Source organism: Lynx rufus, unplaced genomic scaffold (genome assembly GCF_022079265.1).
Source record: "Lynx rufus isolate CCGP_SWC_20201006 ecotype Redwood Valley unplaced genomic scaffold, mLynRuf1.p SCAF_17, whole genome shotgun sequence".
Classification (NCBI taxonomy): Eukaryota; Metazoa; Chordata; class Mammalia; order Carnivora; family Felidae; genus Lynx; species Lynx rufus.
The window spans coordinates 28,457,750-28,470,616 of record NW_025814831.1 but is presented as its reverse complement, the minus strand read 5'-3'; the positions used below and the strand labels follow the sequence as shown (position 1 = coordinate 28,470,616).

Here is a 12,867-nt window from a genome sequence, read left to right as displayed (position 1 = left end):
GCGGCTTGCTCCACGTCCGGCCTAGGGCCGCCTCTTTGCTTGTGTCCCTGAGAGGGGCAGGTGGTGATGCCTTGACCGTAAAGAACAATGTCCCAGCACGAAGCAGTGCAAGACGTCAGGACAGACTAGGGCGCGAGGAGTGGCAAAGGCCCCCAGGCAAGCATCGTTCTCTGGGGTCGGCGGATCTCCAGGGTGCGGAGCTGCTGCCCAGAGGAGGAGGAGGAGGACGCAGAAGGACCCCTCCATCCCCGGCGTGCCTTCCCCTCCAGCCTGGGCCCAGGCGACAGAACAGGCTCCTCCGCTCCTGCCGGGGCGAGGGGCTCCCAAAGCCAGCGCTGTTGGTCCATGCGGTCCAGGGTCGGAACAGGAGGCAGGTCCCATTCTGTCTCCTGCTCCGGGGAAGCCCGCCGGGCCCTGGCGTGCCCCTCACAAAGCCGCGTCTGTGTGCTTCTCCCACAGCTGAAACACACATGGGTCCGTGGCTGCCTTCTTTCTTTCTCTCACGTTCTGTTTAAGGCACTGAATTCCTGAGGGTCCTGTCCCTCCCTGCCCCTCATCCTGGAGGAAGCAAATCATTCAGCAGGGATACAATTGGCTAATAAATAGAGGGCAGGTGTCAGCAGGGAGGTAACTGAGAGTGTGACGGTAATAAATACAGGAGCCGGGTGGGGGTTGTCTCTCTTCTGAGGGGCTGGTTACCTCCGGGGAACAGTATTGCCGCACCTGCCAGAGACCAAACACAGAAAGGGGGTATCAGCACCCTGTGAGGGCAGGGTCCCTCCTATGGGAGGGGGGACAGGCCTGGAGGGAAAGCTTGGACAGGGAGCACAGGGAGATTGCAGCACTCCTGGGTCTCTGCTTGCACCGAGGCCAAGAAGCTAGGAGTCACCCTTCACCAAGCACTTACCCACGTGCCCAGCCCTGTGCTAAGCCCTCTTTCATTGCCCTTTAACAACATCCCATGAGGAAGGCCCTGCTATCATTACCCTTTAGAAGACAAAACAAAAACAAAAAACAACTAAGGCTCAGAAAGGTTAAGAAACTTGCCCGAGGTCACACAGCTAGTCAGTGACAGAGCCAACTTTGAACCCAGCCTGGCTTCATGCAATAATGCCTCCGGTTATTCTAGGACCACAGTCTTCTAACAGGGGTACGGGCAACCCTAGATGTGCATGAAGATTGTCCAAGGGGTATGTGAGTATTGATGGTGTTAAGAGAATCAGTTTTCAGCCTCCACATGTCCTCTGCCTGAAAACTGCATGAGAAATTGCCTGAGGTCTGTTTCCCCACCACCTTGGTCACAACTGCCCCCGCTCCCTTTAGGAAGGAAAGAAGCATCTTGTCCTTTCCAAATCCAGCTCAGTACTTTGCCCCAGGATAAAACCAGTGGGGTGGGGACAGTGACCAAAAGGACAACCTGAGATATCCATGTAGGTGCTGAAAAAGGAGATATGGCCAATGACCAGGTAACCAAGGCTTTCGCAAGTCAAGTGGTTTCCAAGTCTTCGCTTTCAACAAAATTGAACAATTTAACCGAACTGTCAGCTAATAAGCCAAGAGAAGTAATTTTTGTTAGCAGATCACCTTGAGGCTTTTGGCAAATAACTTGGAAGGAGTTCAAATGATTGTATGACATCTAGTCCCATTTACTTCTTTCTGGGAGCATGGTTTCTCAACCTTTCCCTCTATTAAAAAATGAAAATGGAATTAATGCTGAATCCTGTCTCAGTCTGCCAGGAGGTAACATTCATTAGTGGATTCATTAACTAATTAAAAAGAGGTAGCCACCATCATCTCATTGAGATGCATTCCCTGTAAGATTGATTATACTTTTATGTTTAACATTTATTAAAATACGACATATTTGTGCTGTTTTGATCAACTGGTACTACTAATAATTACTGTGATAACTTATTCCAGGAAAGGACTTAGTTTAGAGTTTTCTGTTCACAGGAAAATGAAAACAATTCAAATTTATACACCATTGTGATGGCAGATAAATGTGACAAGGGGACACATAATGGACTTTTGAACATTAAAAAAAATATTAAATTAGGGGCGCCTGGGTGGCTCGGTCGGTTAAGCATCCGACTTCGGCCCAGGTCATGATCTCACACTCTGGGAGTTCAAGCCCTGCGTCGGGCTCTGTGCTGACAGCTCAGAGCCTGGAGCCTGCTTCTTCGGATTCTGTGTCTCCCTCTCTCTCTGCCCCTCCCCTGCTCACACTCTGTCTTTCTCTCTCTCTCTCAAAAATAAATTAACATTAAAAAAACAAAAAACAACAAAAAAAATTGGGCTGAAATTCTGTGGGGGAAGTAGAATGGAAACACAGGTTCAAGTTAAAAAGAAGCTACGTAAACATGCAACTATTAAAGCAAAGCGTTCACATTTGTTTTTAAGCGCGTGATGGGAACTCTTAGGGTGGCTGATTCTATAGGGTGTACCCAAAGAATTATATAGTGACTTTATTAAAACATTAATATTTATAACATGCCAGAAACGATATCCTATGTAACTATTTATAATTTTGATGAACTTCTAATTTTTAAAGTTCAATGTCAACTTAAGAAGCTAGGGAGCACGTGGGCTTTTGAAATTCTCTCAGGAGATTCCCAAATGAGATGTTTGAGGACCACTGTCCTGGCAGATGGAGGAACGGGACACTTTCTACGTGGGGCTGTCTGGCAGGGGCTGGGGGCGGGGGCGGTGCACATGGACCACACTGCCAGCTCTTTCCCCAAGTCCATGCCTGGGCCCAAGGGGGAAGCGAGGGCTGCACACATTCAGGAGACCGGCATCCCCAGCACCCCTGTCTTCACAGGGCCACTAGGAAGTAGCCCCAGATGCGTTTTCAGTTGTGAGAATATTTTTCACTAGAATGCAAGCACTATAGGAGCAGGAATCATGTTGGTTTGTTCATGGAAGTACCTGGAACACAGTAAGTGCTTGGTAGATGTGTGTAGAATGACTGAATGTTCCCCTCCTTCTACACACAGAGGAAAATGAGGGGCAGAGAGGTCACGTGACTCGCTAAAGGCCATGAAGAGACTCAGGGCTAAGCCTGATGAAGAACCAAGTTCCCCTGATGCTTCCTGGGCCCTAGATTCCCTAGGAGACACTTGCCTGTTCTGCCCCAAGACTGCCCTGGCCTTGCCTTTCCCCTTCCCGACCACTGATCCCTGCTGGCAGGGCAGGGGCCCCCTCTGGCCCAGACTCCTTGCCATCCCTGGTCCCCCCCTCCGCGCACTCACAGGTGGCAGTCTCTGGGTCTCTGCTTCTCTCTCTTCCTCTTCCCCCTGCCCTTGGGTCTCCTCCTGCAATAAGCCAAAAGCGTCAAGACAAAGTGGCTGGGGGCCCCCATGCTAGGACAGAGGCTGGCAGGCCCGAGAATAGCCCGGAGCCCCAGCCAGGCCACTTACCTTTCTGGCTTCATCTTCTCCCGCAGAGGCCTGGGAAAACAGACAGAGAGACCAGGGGACAATCAGGAAACCAGTAAGTAGGGGGCTCCCCACCACCCAGGCACCTCTCAGACATCCAGCCCTGGTCCTGCGGTTAGTGTTGACACCACCAGGGGGCAGAATGGAGCCAGTGAGGGAGGGATGGCCAGAGGCCTCTGGACTTCAGCTTCCACTCAAAGCTCTTGTGACCCCACCACTAGAATTAGGAACCTCCTCCTGGGGCCCCTTCCCACAGCCTTGTGCCCTCCTCAGCCTCTTGGCATCAAGTCTGTGCACTTGCGAGTTTGTTCTCTGCTGATTTTCTCTGTTCAGTGCCTTCCCTGGTACCTGCCCTTCCCCCCAGAGTGCATGCTGGGAGTTTCTGCAAGGACAGTGAATGAGGGGCAAAGCCATGGACTGGAGGGTGGTTGCCACCAGCTCAGGATGCCTGTTGGGGCACAACGGCCACCCCCACCCTGGGGATGTATGACACTGCGGGCGACAGCAGGGGGAGTGCGTGAGGGGGTGACGCGAAGGGAGGTGAGCACGAGCCCCACAGTCACCAGGCATGTCCTGGTTCTGCCTCCAGGGCTGTGGCTGTTGGCCCAGAAGTGAGAAGAAAGGTGTCCCTGTTGCCCAACCCATTGGAAGGGAACAGGGCCTCCGTCTTTCCTGGGAACGGGGGTGGGGGCGTGGGCAGTATGGTAACAGTCGGCTTTGGGGCCGGGGCAATGCTGCCCTAGGCTGGCTGTCGTCCTTAGGAGCCAGTGCAGGGTACCAGGGCATCTTGGTACCAGGGACTGCCTGGTCATGTCTCTGCCATCTTGGGCCAGTCAGAGACGGTCTGTGAGCCTTCGTCTCCTCGGTCTGCCTGCCCCAAAAGAGTGGCTGTGAGGGCAGAGGTGACGTAGAAGGTGAAATGTCACCATCTGGCACTGTGCCCAGGAGGGTTCATTACTGAGCTATTGTTACATGGCTAAGCCCTGGCCAGGACGGAAAGGAGGAAATGGATTGAAGCAGGGCCTCCAATAGAGGTAGAGTGAAGAGGGCCTAGAGCCTGGGCTCTGGTCCAAAAGGGGTGGCCCGAGTCCTGGACAGGAGGCAGGGCAGCAGTGGGGCTCCTGAAGAATGTGGTTATGGCCATGAGAGGCAGCATGAGAAATGGCAGGCTTAGGGATTATATAGGCTGGGGTTCCCTGACTAGCCTCGGTTTACCTCATTTGTAAAATGGGGATGACAATAGTACCTGCCTCCTAGGGTTGTTATGAGAGGAGGGACCTTGTCTGTCTTGCTCACCACTGTATCCCAAGCATCTAGGGCAGTGCCTGGCACACAGCAGGCACTCAATAAATGTTTGTTGAATGAATGAGAAAACATTCAAGTGCCTAGTGGGGGGCACAAAAGAGGTGCACACAATAAATGGTGCTTCTCCCCCTGTCTTCTGGCCTCAGGTCAGGGCTCGGGACCTCTAGTCTGGTGCCTCCATCTATGTATGGCCCAGGGCACCAGGAGAATGGGTTCCAGCCCATTTCTCTCCTCCCTGAGCCTGGTTAAAGTGCCAGGCCTGCTGCTCCTGATAACTAATGTTCAGGGTGCTCTGGGCAAAGGCAGCAAGACTGCTGGTTAGAGGCTCTGCCAGGCAGAGGTTGGCTTTAAAGAAAGCCACTGACTCCTTCTTTCTGCCACTTTTCTCCTGCCAGAGCGTATCCCTCTCTGTGCCCCTCAGTCCAGTCGCCCCTTCCCTGGGCGCCAGCCTGGCCTAGGACTAAGTCCAGGCTAGCAATGTCTTAGCCCCAGGCACCTCTTCCAGGGCTGTGGCGGCCCCCTCCCACCTCAGGGAGGGGGAGAGCGCACCCCCAGCCCCTCCAAGTCTGGGACGGACCCTGGCTTCCTCTGCCCCTGTGGCTTCTCAGGCAACTGTGTTCCAGCTGATGGGACCACTTCCCCAGCAAAACTGACTGATGTGGAGCATAAAAGGCAGCTGCCACTGGTCCCTTATTTCCTTCGTCTCCCTCAGCCAGGAAGACAGCGCGGGAGGGATGGGCAGCCACCGGGCTGAGGCTCCCAAATGAGAAGGGCCTGTCCCTGCCGCTCCCCGAGGACCTACCTGCACTCGCAACGGACGTGCTGAGAGAATGTCAGCTCCACGTAGGAGGGCCGGTCCTCAGAGTGGATCTTCAGGAGCTTCCAGGAGAGAAAGGTTTGAGGCCGGGATTGGAGGATGGCCCCTGGGTTTCCAATAGTCTCTCCACCCCCTCCCCGGGAGCGGGACCTGACTCCTTGTTTGCCACCAGCCTTGAGCTCACATACTCTCATTGTGCTTTGAGTCGGGGGCAAACAGCCCTCCCACCTGCATGTGGATCTGAGGGAGGCCCCTGTCCCTCCTTCCCCGGGGCCACCAGCATGGCAATAGTATAGGAAGGGGGACTCTGCTGTGGAGTCGGAGCGACCTACATACAGTCTTGGTTCTTCTACTCGCTGAGCCAGTGAAATGCCAGCTCTGAACCTCAAGCGCTTCATCTGTGAAATGTAAATAACACTTGCCTTGAAGGATCACGTGTTGAGGTAACAGAAGTAACATTTAGGAGCACCTAGCACAGGGCTTGGCCTTACTAGCAAGTGCTTAATAAACAAGGGGTGTGTGTGTGTGTGTCTGTGTGTGTGTATGTGTGTGTGTGTGTACGCGTGCCCATGTGCACACACACAAAGCCCAGGGCACCGAATGCTCCTGGTATACACGAGGACTGCTTGCATCTGAACAGGTTTCCTTTCCAAGCTCCACCAGACGTCCTTGGGTCATGGGGTAGGACCAGGATAGAGCCCTTGGAGTGGGCTCCAAGCTGGGACGGGGCTCGTGAAGGGGGGAGCACTGTGCTGGGGTGGGGAGTGCCGGGGCCTCGGAGTCAGTTCCGGTCCCGGGACCTTGGCCTGCTCTCCTCCCCTCCCTACCTGCATGGTGACATTGACCGTCTCTACGGGCACGCAGTGCAGGTTCTCATCACCACAGCAGCCGGTGCAGCGCAGCAGGGAGATGCAGGAGGGGCTGAACATGTGCTGCACCTCACTGGGGTACTCCGACACGATGTCCACCAGCCTCTCTAGCGCCCGGCAGTAGCTGCGGCCCCACACTTCCTGGAAGGGCACCACTACAAGGAGGCACAGACAGCTGGGTCAAGTCAGGAGGAGCCTGCCCCTCAAAGGCCCAGTGCCAGCTCCCCAAGCCGCGCAGGGCCTTCCAGGTTCAGCCCGCACTCCCTCCTCCAGGAAGCCCCCAGCCTGTATGAGCTCTGTGCTCTGAACTCCTGACATGATGCCTCTGGGAGGACTGCTGGACCCCTAGCTCCTCTGCCGGACAGAAACCACAGTGGAATGGAGTTTCTCAGGGTCTGGCCTCTCTGCTCTGTTCTCAACGCAGGCACCCCCATCTGCCGTGGCGCCCTTGGAGCTTTGAGGAGCGTGTGTCTTGGGGGCTCCTCAGGCCCTCTGGGCCTTTCTCAGGCCTGATCGACTGCTTCCTCGATCTTGGGGAATTTGCAGAGAACAGTCAGTTCTGCATGACTGGCTTGTAGAGTCCCACAGGGAGGGTTAGCCTCCCCTTAGTCCTTATTTTCTGCCCCTCTCTGAGCCAGCTCCTCTACTCGGCAGCCAAGGCCACGGCCAGCAACGCGCCCTGTCCACATCACTCTCCATTTCAGTGGGACCAGCCCTCACATCAAGCTCGGCTGTATCACCATTATTCCCACCTTCGGGATGTGCCCTTCCTGTTCCTAACCAGATAAAGCCCACTATCCCACCTCCTCTCCGGAGCCTTCTCCAACTTTCCCAGTATGAACAGATGTTCCTCCTTTGAGCATAATTTGGCCCCGAGGTTTTACCTTATCTTGGCCACTAGTGGCTCTTATCTCCTTTACAACCAAGTCGAGGCTCCATGAGGACAGGGACCCAAGCACCCAGTAAAAATAGGCTAGGTAATTATTGATTGATTAGATGACAGTTCACTGAGGATTATCAGGGACATCCCTGACCCCCACCACATCCTAGTGGTTGTGACCAGGATCTTTTGTCGGCTCATCTGGAATCTCTCAAAAGATGCTCCTTCAGGCGAAGGCCTGGGGCCTGGTCCCAAACAGAGGCTCCCAGAAAGTGAGTGGCCAGAGTTAGGAGACCTGGCTTCTAGTCCTGGTCCTATACTGGCTGTGTGACCTGGGGGAGGTCACTTAACCTTTCTGGGTATATCAGTTTCCTCAGCTGGGGAAAAACAAGAAGGCTGGGAATAGATGGTTGCTAAGGTCTCTCTTGGCTCTGACACATGGTTTGGGATTCTGTGCTTCCAACCCAGCCCAGCCTTGAGACCGTGGGCAGAGAAACATCTCTAACTCTGGGTCATCCTGCCCTATACCTGATGGTTGTCCTCAGCTGATGGGGAAGGACAGGGAAGCTGGATCACCTGGGGGACCCTGCAGCCTCTGCCCTAGAGCAACGGCCGCTCCTAGCAGCCCCTCACTTCCTTCCATGGCCTTTCCTAGGAGGCAGAAGGGGCCGAAGTCCATTCCACTGAGCCTGGAAGGCCGTGAGTCTCAGGGTAATCTCAGAGGAAAAATAAACTTCAGCCCTAGCAGGGGCCCTCGGGAAAGGCTGCAAGCTGGTGGAAAATACCCGAGGCGGTGTGTCCACGTGGAGCTGGCCAAGGCGGCCACAGAGGCAATAAACCGTGCTTATCTGGGCGTCTGCTGCTGCATTCTGCCCTGTCTGCTTAGGGAGCACTAGGGGCTGGGCCCGGGGATAGGAGGGGGCCCAGACGCCTGCCCTGATCCTACCTCTCCAGCCACGGGAATACTCTCCCCGGACACAAGTGGGACACAAGCCCCTCTCCCTGTAAGCGCCAGCCTTTGCAGTGCAAGGTCAGAGGAGCACCTCCCTGTTGTAACTCCATGAGCACATGTTTAGTCTAAAATCCACGAGCACTATGTAACTCTGAATGTTTCACCTCTACCGTGGACAACATAAATAACAGCAGAGGGACAGCCGGCTGCCAAAGCGCCACAGACAGCTCAGTCTCCTGCTCTGGCACCGGCCATCAGGGAGGGGGACAGCAGCAGAGAAGGGGCACCTCAGCCCCCTACCGTTCTACGAACAGGCTCCCACCCCGCCAGGCGGCCAGGGCCACGGCCAGGTTAAGCAGAGCTGCCTGGGCCTTGGCGGCAGAAGGGATTTCCTTTCCTCGCCCCCACACCTCACCATGCAGACTACGTCATCAAGACCCAGGCTCCATGGGCCACATGACCAGACTGTGTAGGGGAAGGGGCGGGGGGGGGGCGGCTGGCTAAAAAGGAGGCGGGCTTTGTCTGGTTTACCTGGCAGCCACCAGGAAAAAGGGCAATTCGTCCCTGGAGGCCACTGTCTGGGTACGCGGGAGAAACAGAGGGGGCTATGTGAGGGGGGTGGGCGAGGGGCTGGCTCCAGGAGTGTGGTGACCGCCCCCAGATGTGGGCTGAGCCCCTCAGGAAAGAGCTCTGCTCAGCTGCTCCTGCGAGCACTTCCTCTGGCCCCCTGACCTGCTCCGGAGGCGGGGTGGGGGTGAGAGGAACTAGAGGCTGTGGCTCGGTCAGTCACCTGGCCAGGGCTGGGTGGTTCCATGGGGCTGCGGCCAGGGCCGCAACTGGGCTCTCGGCGATCTCTCGCCAGCCCTGGCGGCAAGCCTCCAATCTGGTTCCATCTGCCTATGACCTGGGATGGAGGAGACACAGGAAGGGAAGTGTTTAATCCTGAGAGCAAGCTCCTGGGGAGGGGCCACAGAGCTGGGCTGAGCCGCCAGCCACCAGCCTGAGTTCGGCAGGTGTCCTCTCCATGGCACTGGCGGGGCACACAGCCAGCCTGCCGAAAGGGACACGCTGCTCATGCCTGCACGGTCATGAGCCACGGGGAAGGCCGATGCTACGCACCCCGACTTTGCCACATCTACGGGGGCGCGTCTGAGGCTTTAGGTGGCCCCAAGGACCTCTCTGAGCCTCAGGTTCTCCATCTATAAAATGGGGAGAAAATGAATGCCTTCCCAGTTCACAGCCTGTGGCCAGCGCAGAATTAGAGGGACTGCCCAACACTCGTACCACGAATAGTAGTAGCAAAAATCAACGTCTACGGTTGCAAAGTACGGACCCTTCTGTCTCTTGTCTGATGTTAGCAGGAGAGGATGGCATTTTCAGATAGTGGTAACTGGGGTCCAAAACTCATGGTGTTTCACCTGGCCACAGTCCACGCTCCCTGGCTGATTAGGCTGATAGGATGACAGGGCAGTGGCCCTAATGAACTGACACTTCTAAGCCTCCTCACCCCGGCCACGGGAGATATGTACTCCTGTGTCTCCTCCATGGGAGTCAGAGAATCCCACACTCTGGGAAAAAGAACGTCGGATATCATGTAATCTAATGTTCCTATTTTACAGACGAGGAAAAGGAAATTCAGACTTCTTTGGTACCTGTTGCTGAAATACACTAAAAGCATCAAAAAGGTCATGGGGTGGAGACGGCTGATGGGTCCCTCCCCAAGTCCCAAGAGAATAATATTGTGCCAGAGCCAGCAGGCACAGCAGGGTGACAGGGAGAGTGTCAGTGAAGTTAAGGGCTGCTAGCTCCCCCCAGCTTTTCAGTGCCCAGGAGAGGCTGGCCACCAGGCAGACAGGGCCCAGGGGGAGGGTGTTCCCAGCTCTCAGAGGCTACCACGAGTGTGCGTGTGCACGTCCCTACACGCTCCCTCTCCCACAGCACGAGGGGAAGCCTCAGTAGCGATGTGTGGCTTTGCCGCACGTCTCAGAGAGGCTGGGAGGGAGGAGCGAGACAGGGGGCCTGGCACGGGCCTCCTGCCTTCTGCACGTATGTCCCTTTGGCAAACGACACACCCTTTGAACATTCCCTCTTGATGCAACCCCGGGGTGAGGGGCGGAGGGGCCAGGGAGGGCACGACTCATGTTCTGTCTGTTTGTAATCAATGGAAAGGCCTGGTCAGATCCTTGCAGCTCTGCCAGGGCTGGGCTTCTGGGAAGGTCCCCTCACCCCTCCCTAATCCTCTTGACGGCTTGCCCACGGCAACCAGCTCCTGAATCCCTAGTATGGCTCCTGGCACTCACCGCCTACACTGCCCTCCAAGACCCCATCTGCCTCCTTACATTATATTGGGAAGGGGCTCCGAGCCAACTGAACAAACCCTGGATATACTGGCCCCAGCCTCACTGTCTGCGTGCTGGGTGACCCTGGCCCAGGAATACACCTCCCTGGGCTCCTGGGTCACAAGAGGAGGATCTCTCAAGCCCTGCCCACTTTGTCAGCTAGGATGTCAGCCAGGTTGCAGACTCTCCCCAACTTCATATCAGCCTGTACCCATCCTTCATGCCAGCGCCTTAGTATCCTCTGCAGAGGACTGGGAGGGGCGGGCTTGGTGAGCATGTGCACCCCCAGCCCAGCGTGCTTACCTTCCACCTCTGATGAGCCATTCCCAGCAGACAAGGCCCACTGCTGTGGACAGAAAAGGGCAGAGATGAGGGGGTCCACCTTGGGCTTCTGTGCTCTGGGGCCGAATTGACAAGAGCATAGAGGCCCCTCTGAGCTCCTTTGCCACCCGCTGCACACGCTCTGCCCTGTCTCAGAGCCGCCTCTTTCCCAGTGCAACTAAGATCTCACTGGACCCTGTGTGGACCCCACCCTTTTCTCTGGCCTCAGTTTCCTCATTTGGATAGGGTGGAAGGCTACAGGCTTTTGCAGACCCTTGCCTTCTATGTCTCAAAGATCCTGCAACCCTTAGGGGTCTCCCTTCTCCCCAGCCCCAGGCCAGCCCTGCTGGGCCCTGTGCAGCCCGCCTTGGCTGGGTGCCAAAACCCCGGGGTGGGGGTAGGGGGCGGGAGGAGGTGATCAGCTGGTGGGAGCCGAGGGGCTGGAGCGGGTGGCGCCATGAGCTGGTGCTGCCGGTAACGTTACACCTCTGGCCAGCCCCGCAGCAGGCAGGCAGTGGCCGGTAGTGGGGCTCTTCCGCCCCTGCAGGACTGCCCAGCCCACCCGCTCCTGGGTTGGGGCTGGGGACTCCTGGGGCAGCAGGACAGTGCAGTGGGAAGGGATCTCATTGGCTTTGTCAGGATTTCACTGCCCAAGCTGGCTCCCAGCCAGACTCACCCAGCTCCTGGGAAAAGGGCCCTGTTCGCTTCCCCAGGCCCTGCACTCAGGAACTCTGACTGCCCACCCGGGAAAGAGGGCACAGCAGGACCTCTTGTCTCACCCTCAGCCCACCCAGGAGCCCTGGGCTCACCCAGAACCCTGGTGGGGGCAGGGCCCAGCCTCCCCACCAATGGCCTGTTCCGCTGGCTTCCCCTCCACCAGGCCAGGTCAGAGGTCCTGGGGGCGCCTGCCTGGTCATGGGGCCTCGACCCTGACCACAAGGCCAGGGACCCGCCTGGGATTAGTGGAGAGATGCTTTTAGCAAAGCCACCAGGGCTCCAGGGGCCAGACAGGAAACCTCCCTCCCTTCCCTGTGGCTTCCCTGCCCCCGCCAAGACAGACCCCGGAGCTTGAGTCTGGGACAGCCCAGCCTGAGGTCTTCTCCCAGAAGATGTGGTCCAGCCTGGCTCCTGGGAAGTGTGTGGACATCCATGGAGGTGCCGCTCCCAGAGTGGGTCTGTGATTTCAGAACCCCTGCCCCCAGTGCTGGCGGCTGGGAAGATAAGGGGGGGGGGGCCAGGCCGGGGCTGGGATAGGTCTTACCTGGGGGGGCACAGCGGGCAGTGCCAGCCCAGCCAGGAGCTGCAGGAAGCAAGTGAACAGCCTCATGGCAGGCATCTTCTCAGACGTCCCAAGCCAGGAGGTTCCAAGGGAAAACCACCATGCTCGGCCCCCTGGGGGAGCCCCTGGCACAGGAGGAGAGGACCTCACTGCTGCTGCGAGGTCACCGCAGGTGGCCCGAGCATCCTCTGGAAGCCCCGGGAGCCTGAAGTCCGCAGGTAGGGCTGGGGCTGGGGCACCTGATGCGGAGCGCCGGGCGGGGCGGGGCGGTGTGGGGCAGGCGGGTCCCTGGGGAGGTCCCTTCGGGCGCCCAGCGCGACCCCAGGGCCTCTCACTGGAGGCCAGTGGAGAGGCAGCCTCCTCCTCAAACAGCAGCTCCCTTCTGGGACTGCAGCCTGTTGGCGACTGGGTTTCAAGGGCCGTGAGAGGGGCGGGGCCACAGGCCAGCCCCGCCCACCGTCGACGAGGCCTGGGAGCGGCCCCCTCGGGTGGCTGCCGCTGCGGCCGCGCGGACCCGAGAGCGCCCGGCCCGCAGTGCGCGGAAGGGGCGCCCCCGCGGCGGCCGCTCCCGCCCCGCCGCCGCCCAGCCCGCAGCTTCCCGCGGGACGCCCGTGACCCAGGCGGCACCCAGGGCCGACCCCGAGAGGGGCCGGCGGCTGCGCTCCCGC

At 57.6% G+C, this 12,867-nt stretch overlaps 1 protein-coding gene across 3 annotated transcripts; it reads right to left on the bottom strand.

The window, feature by feature from the left end:
• Positions 1-294: 294 nt before the first annotated feature.
• Positions 295-12,256, bottom strand: PGF (placental growth factor). Of its 3 annotated transcripts, none has more exons than XM_047079536.1 (7): positions 12,182-12,256; positions 10,903-10,945; positions 6,387-6,583; positions 5,545-5,621; positions 3,420-3,449; positions 3,252-3,314; positions 295-723 (listed from the first exon to the last, which is right to left on the bottom strand). In XM_047079536.1, the coding sequence occupies exons 1-7, from the start codon at positions 12,254-12,256 to the stop codon at positions 696-698; spliced, it is 513 nt and encodes a 170-aa protein (XP_046935492.1). In that variant the 3' UTR covers positions 295-695. The 3 variants fall into 3 exon arrangements, with proteins under 3 accessions (XP_046935492.1, XP_046935493.1, XP_046935494.1); XM_047079537.1 differs by having other exon boundaries at positions 10,903-10,942; XM_047079538.1 differs by lacking the exon at positions 3,252-3,314.
• Positions 12,257-12,867: the final 611 nt, after the last annotated feature.

What these genes read in the sequence shown, in the direction of transcription:
- PGF (XM_047079536.1), bottom strand. Translation starts at nt 12,256, where the DNA reads ATGCCTGCCATGAGGCTGTTCACTTGCTTCCTGCAGCTCCTGGCTGGG. An exon ending in TGCCCGCTGTGCCCCCCCAG is followed by an intron (nt 10,946 to 12,181) that starts GTAAGACCTATC and finishes TTCTGTCCACAG; the next exon opens with CAGTGGGCCTTGTCTGCTGG. An exon ending in GAGAAGATGAAGCCAGAAAG is followed by an intron (nt 3,315 to 3,419) that starts GTAAGTGGCCTG and finishes GGCTTATTGCAG; the next exon opens with GAGGAGACCCAAGGGCAGGG.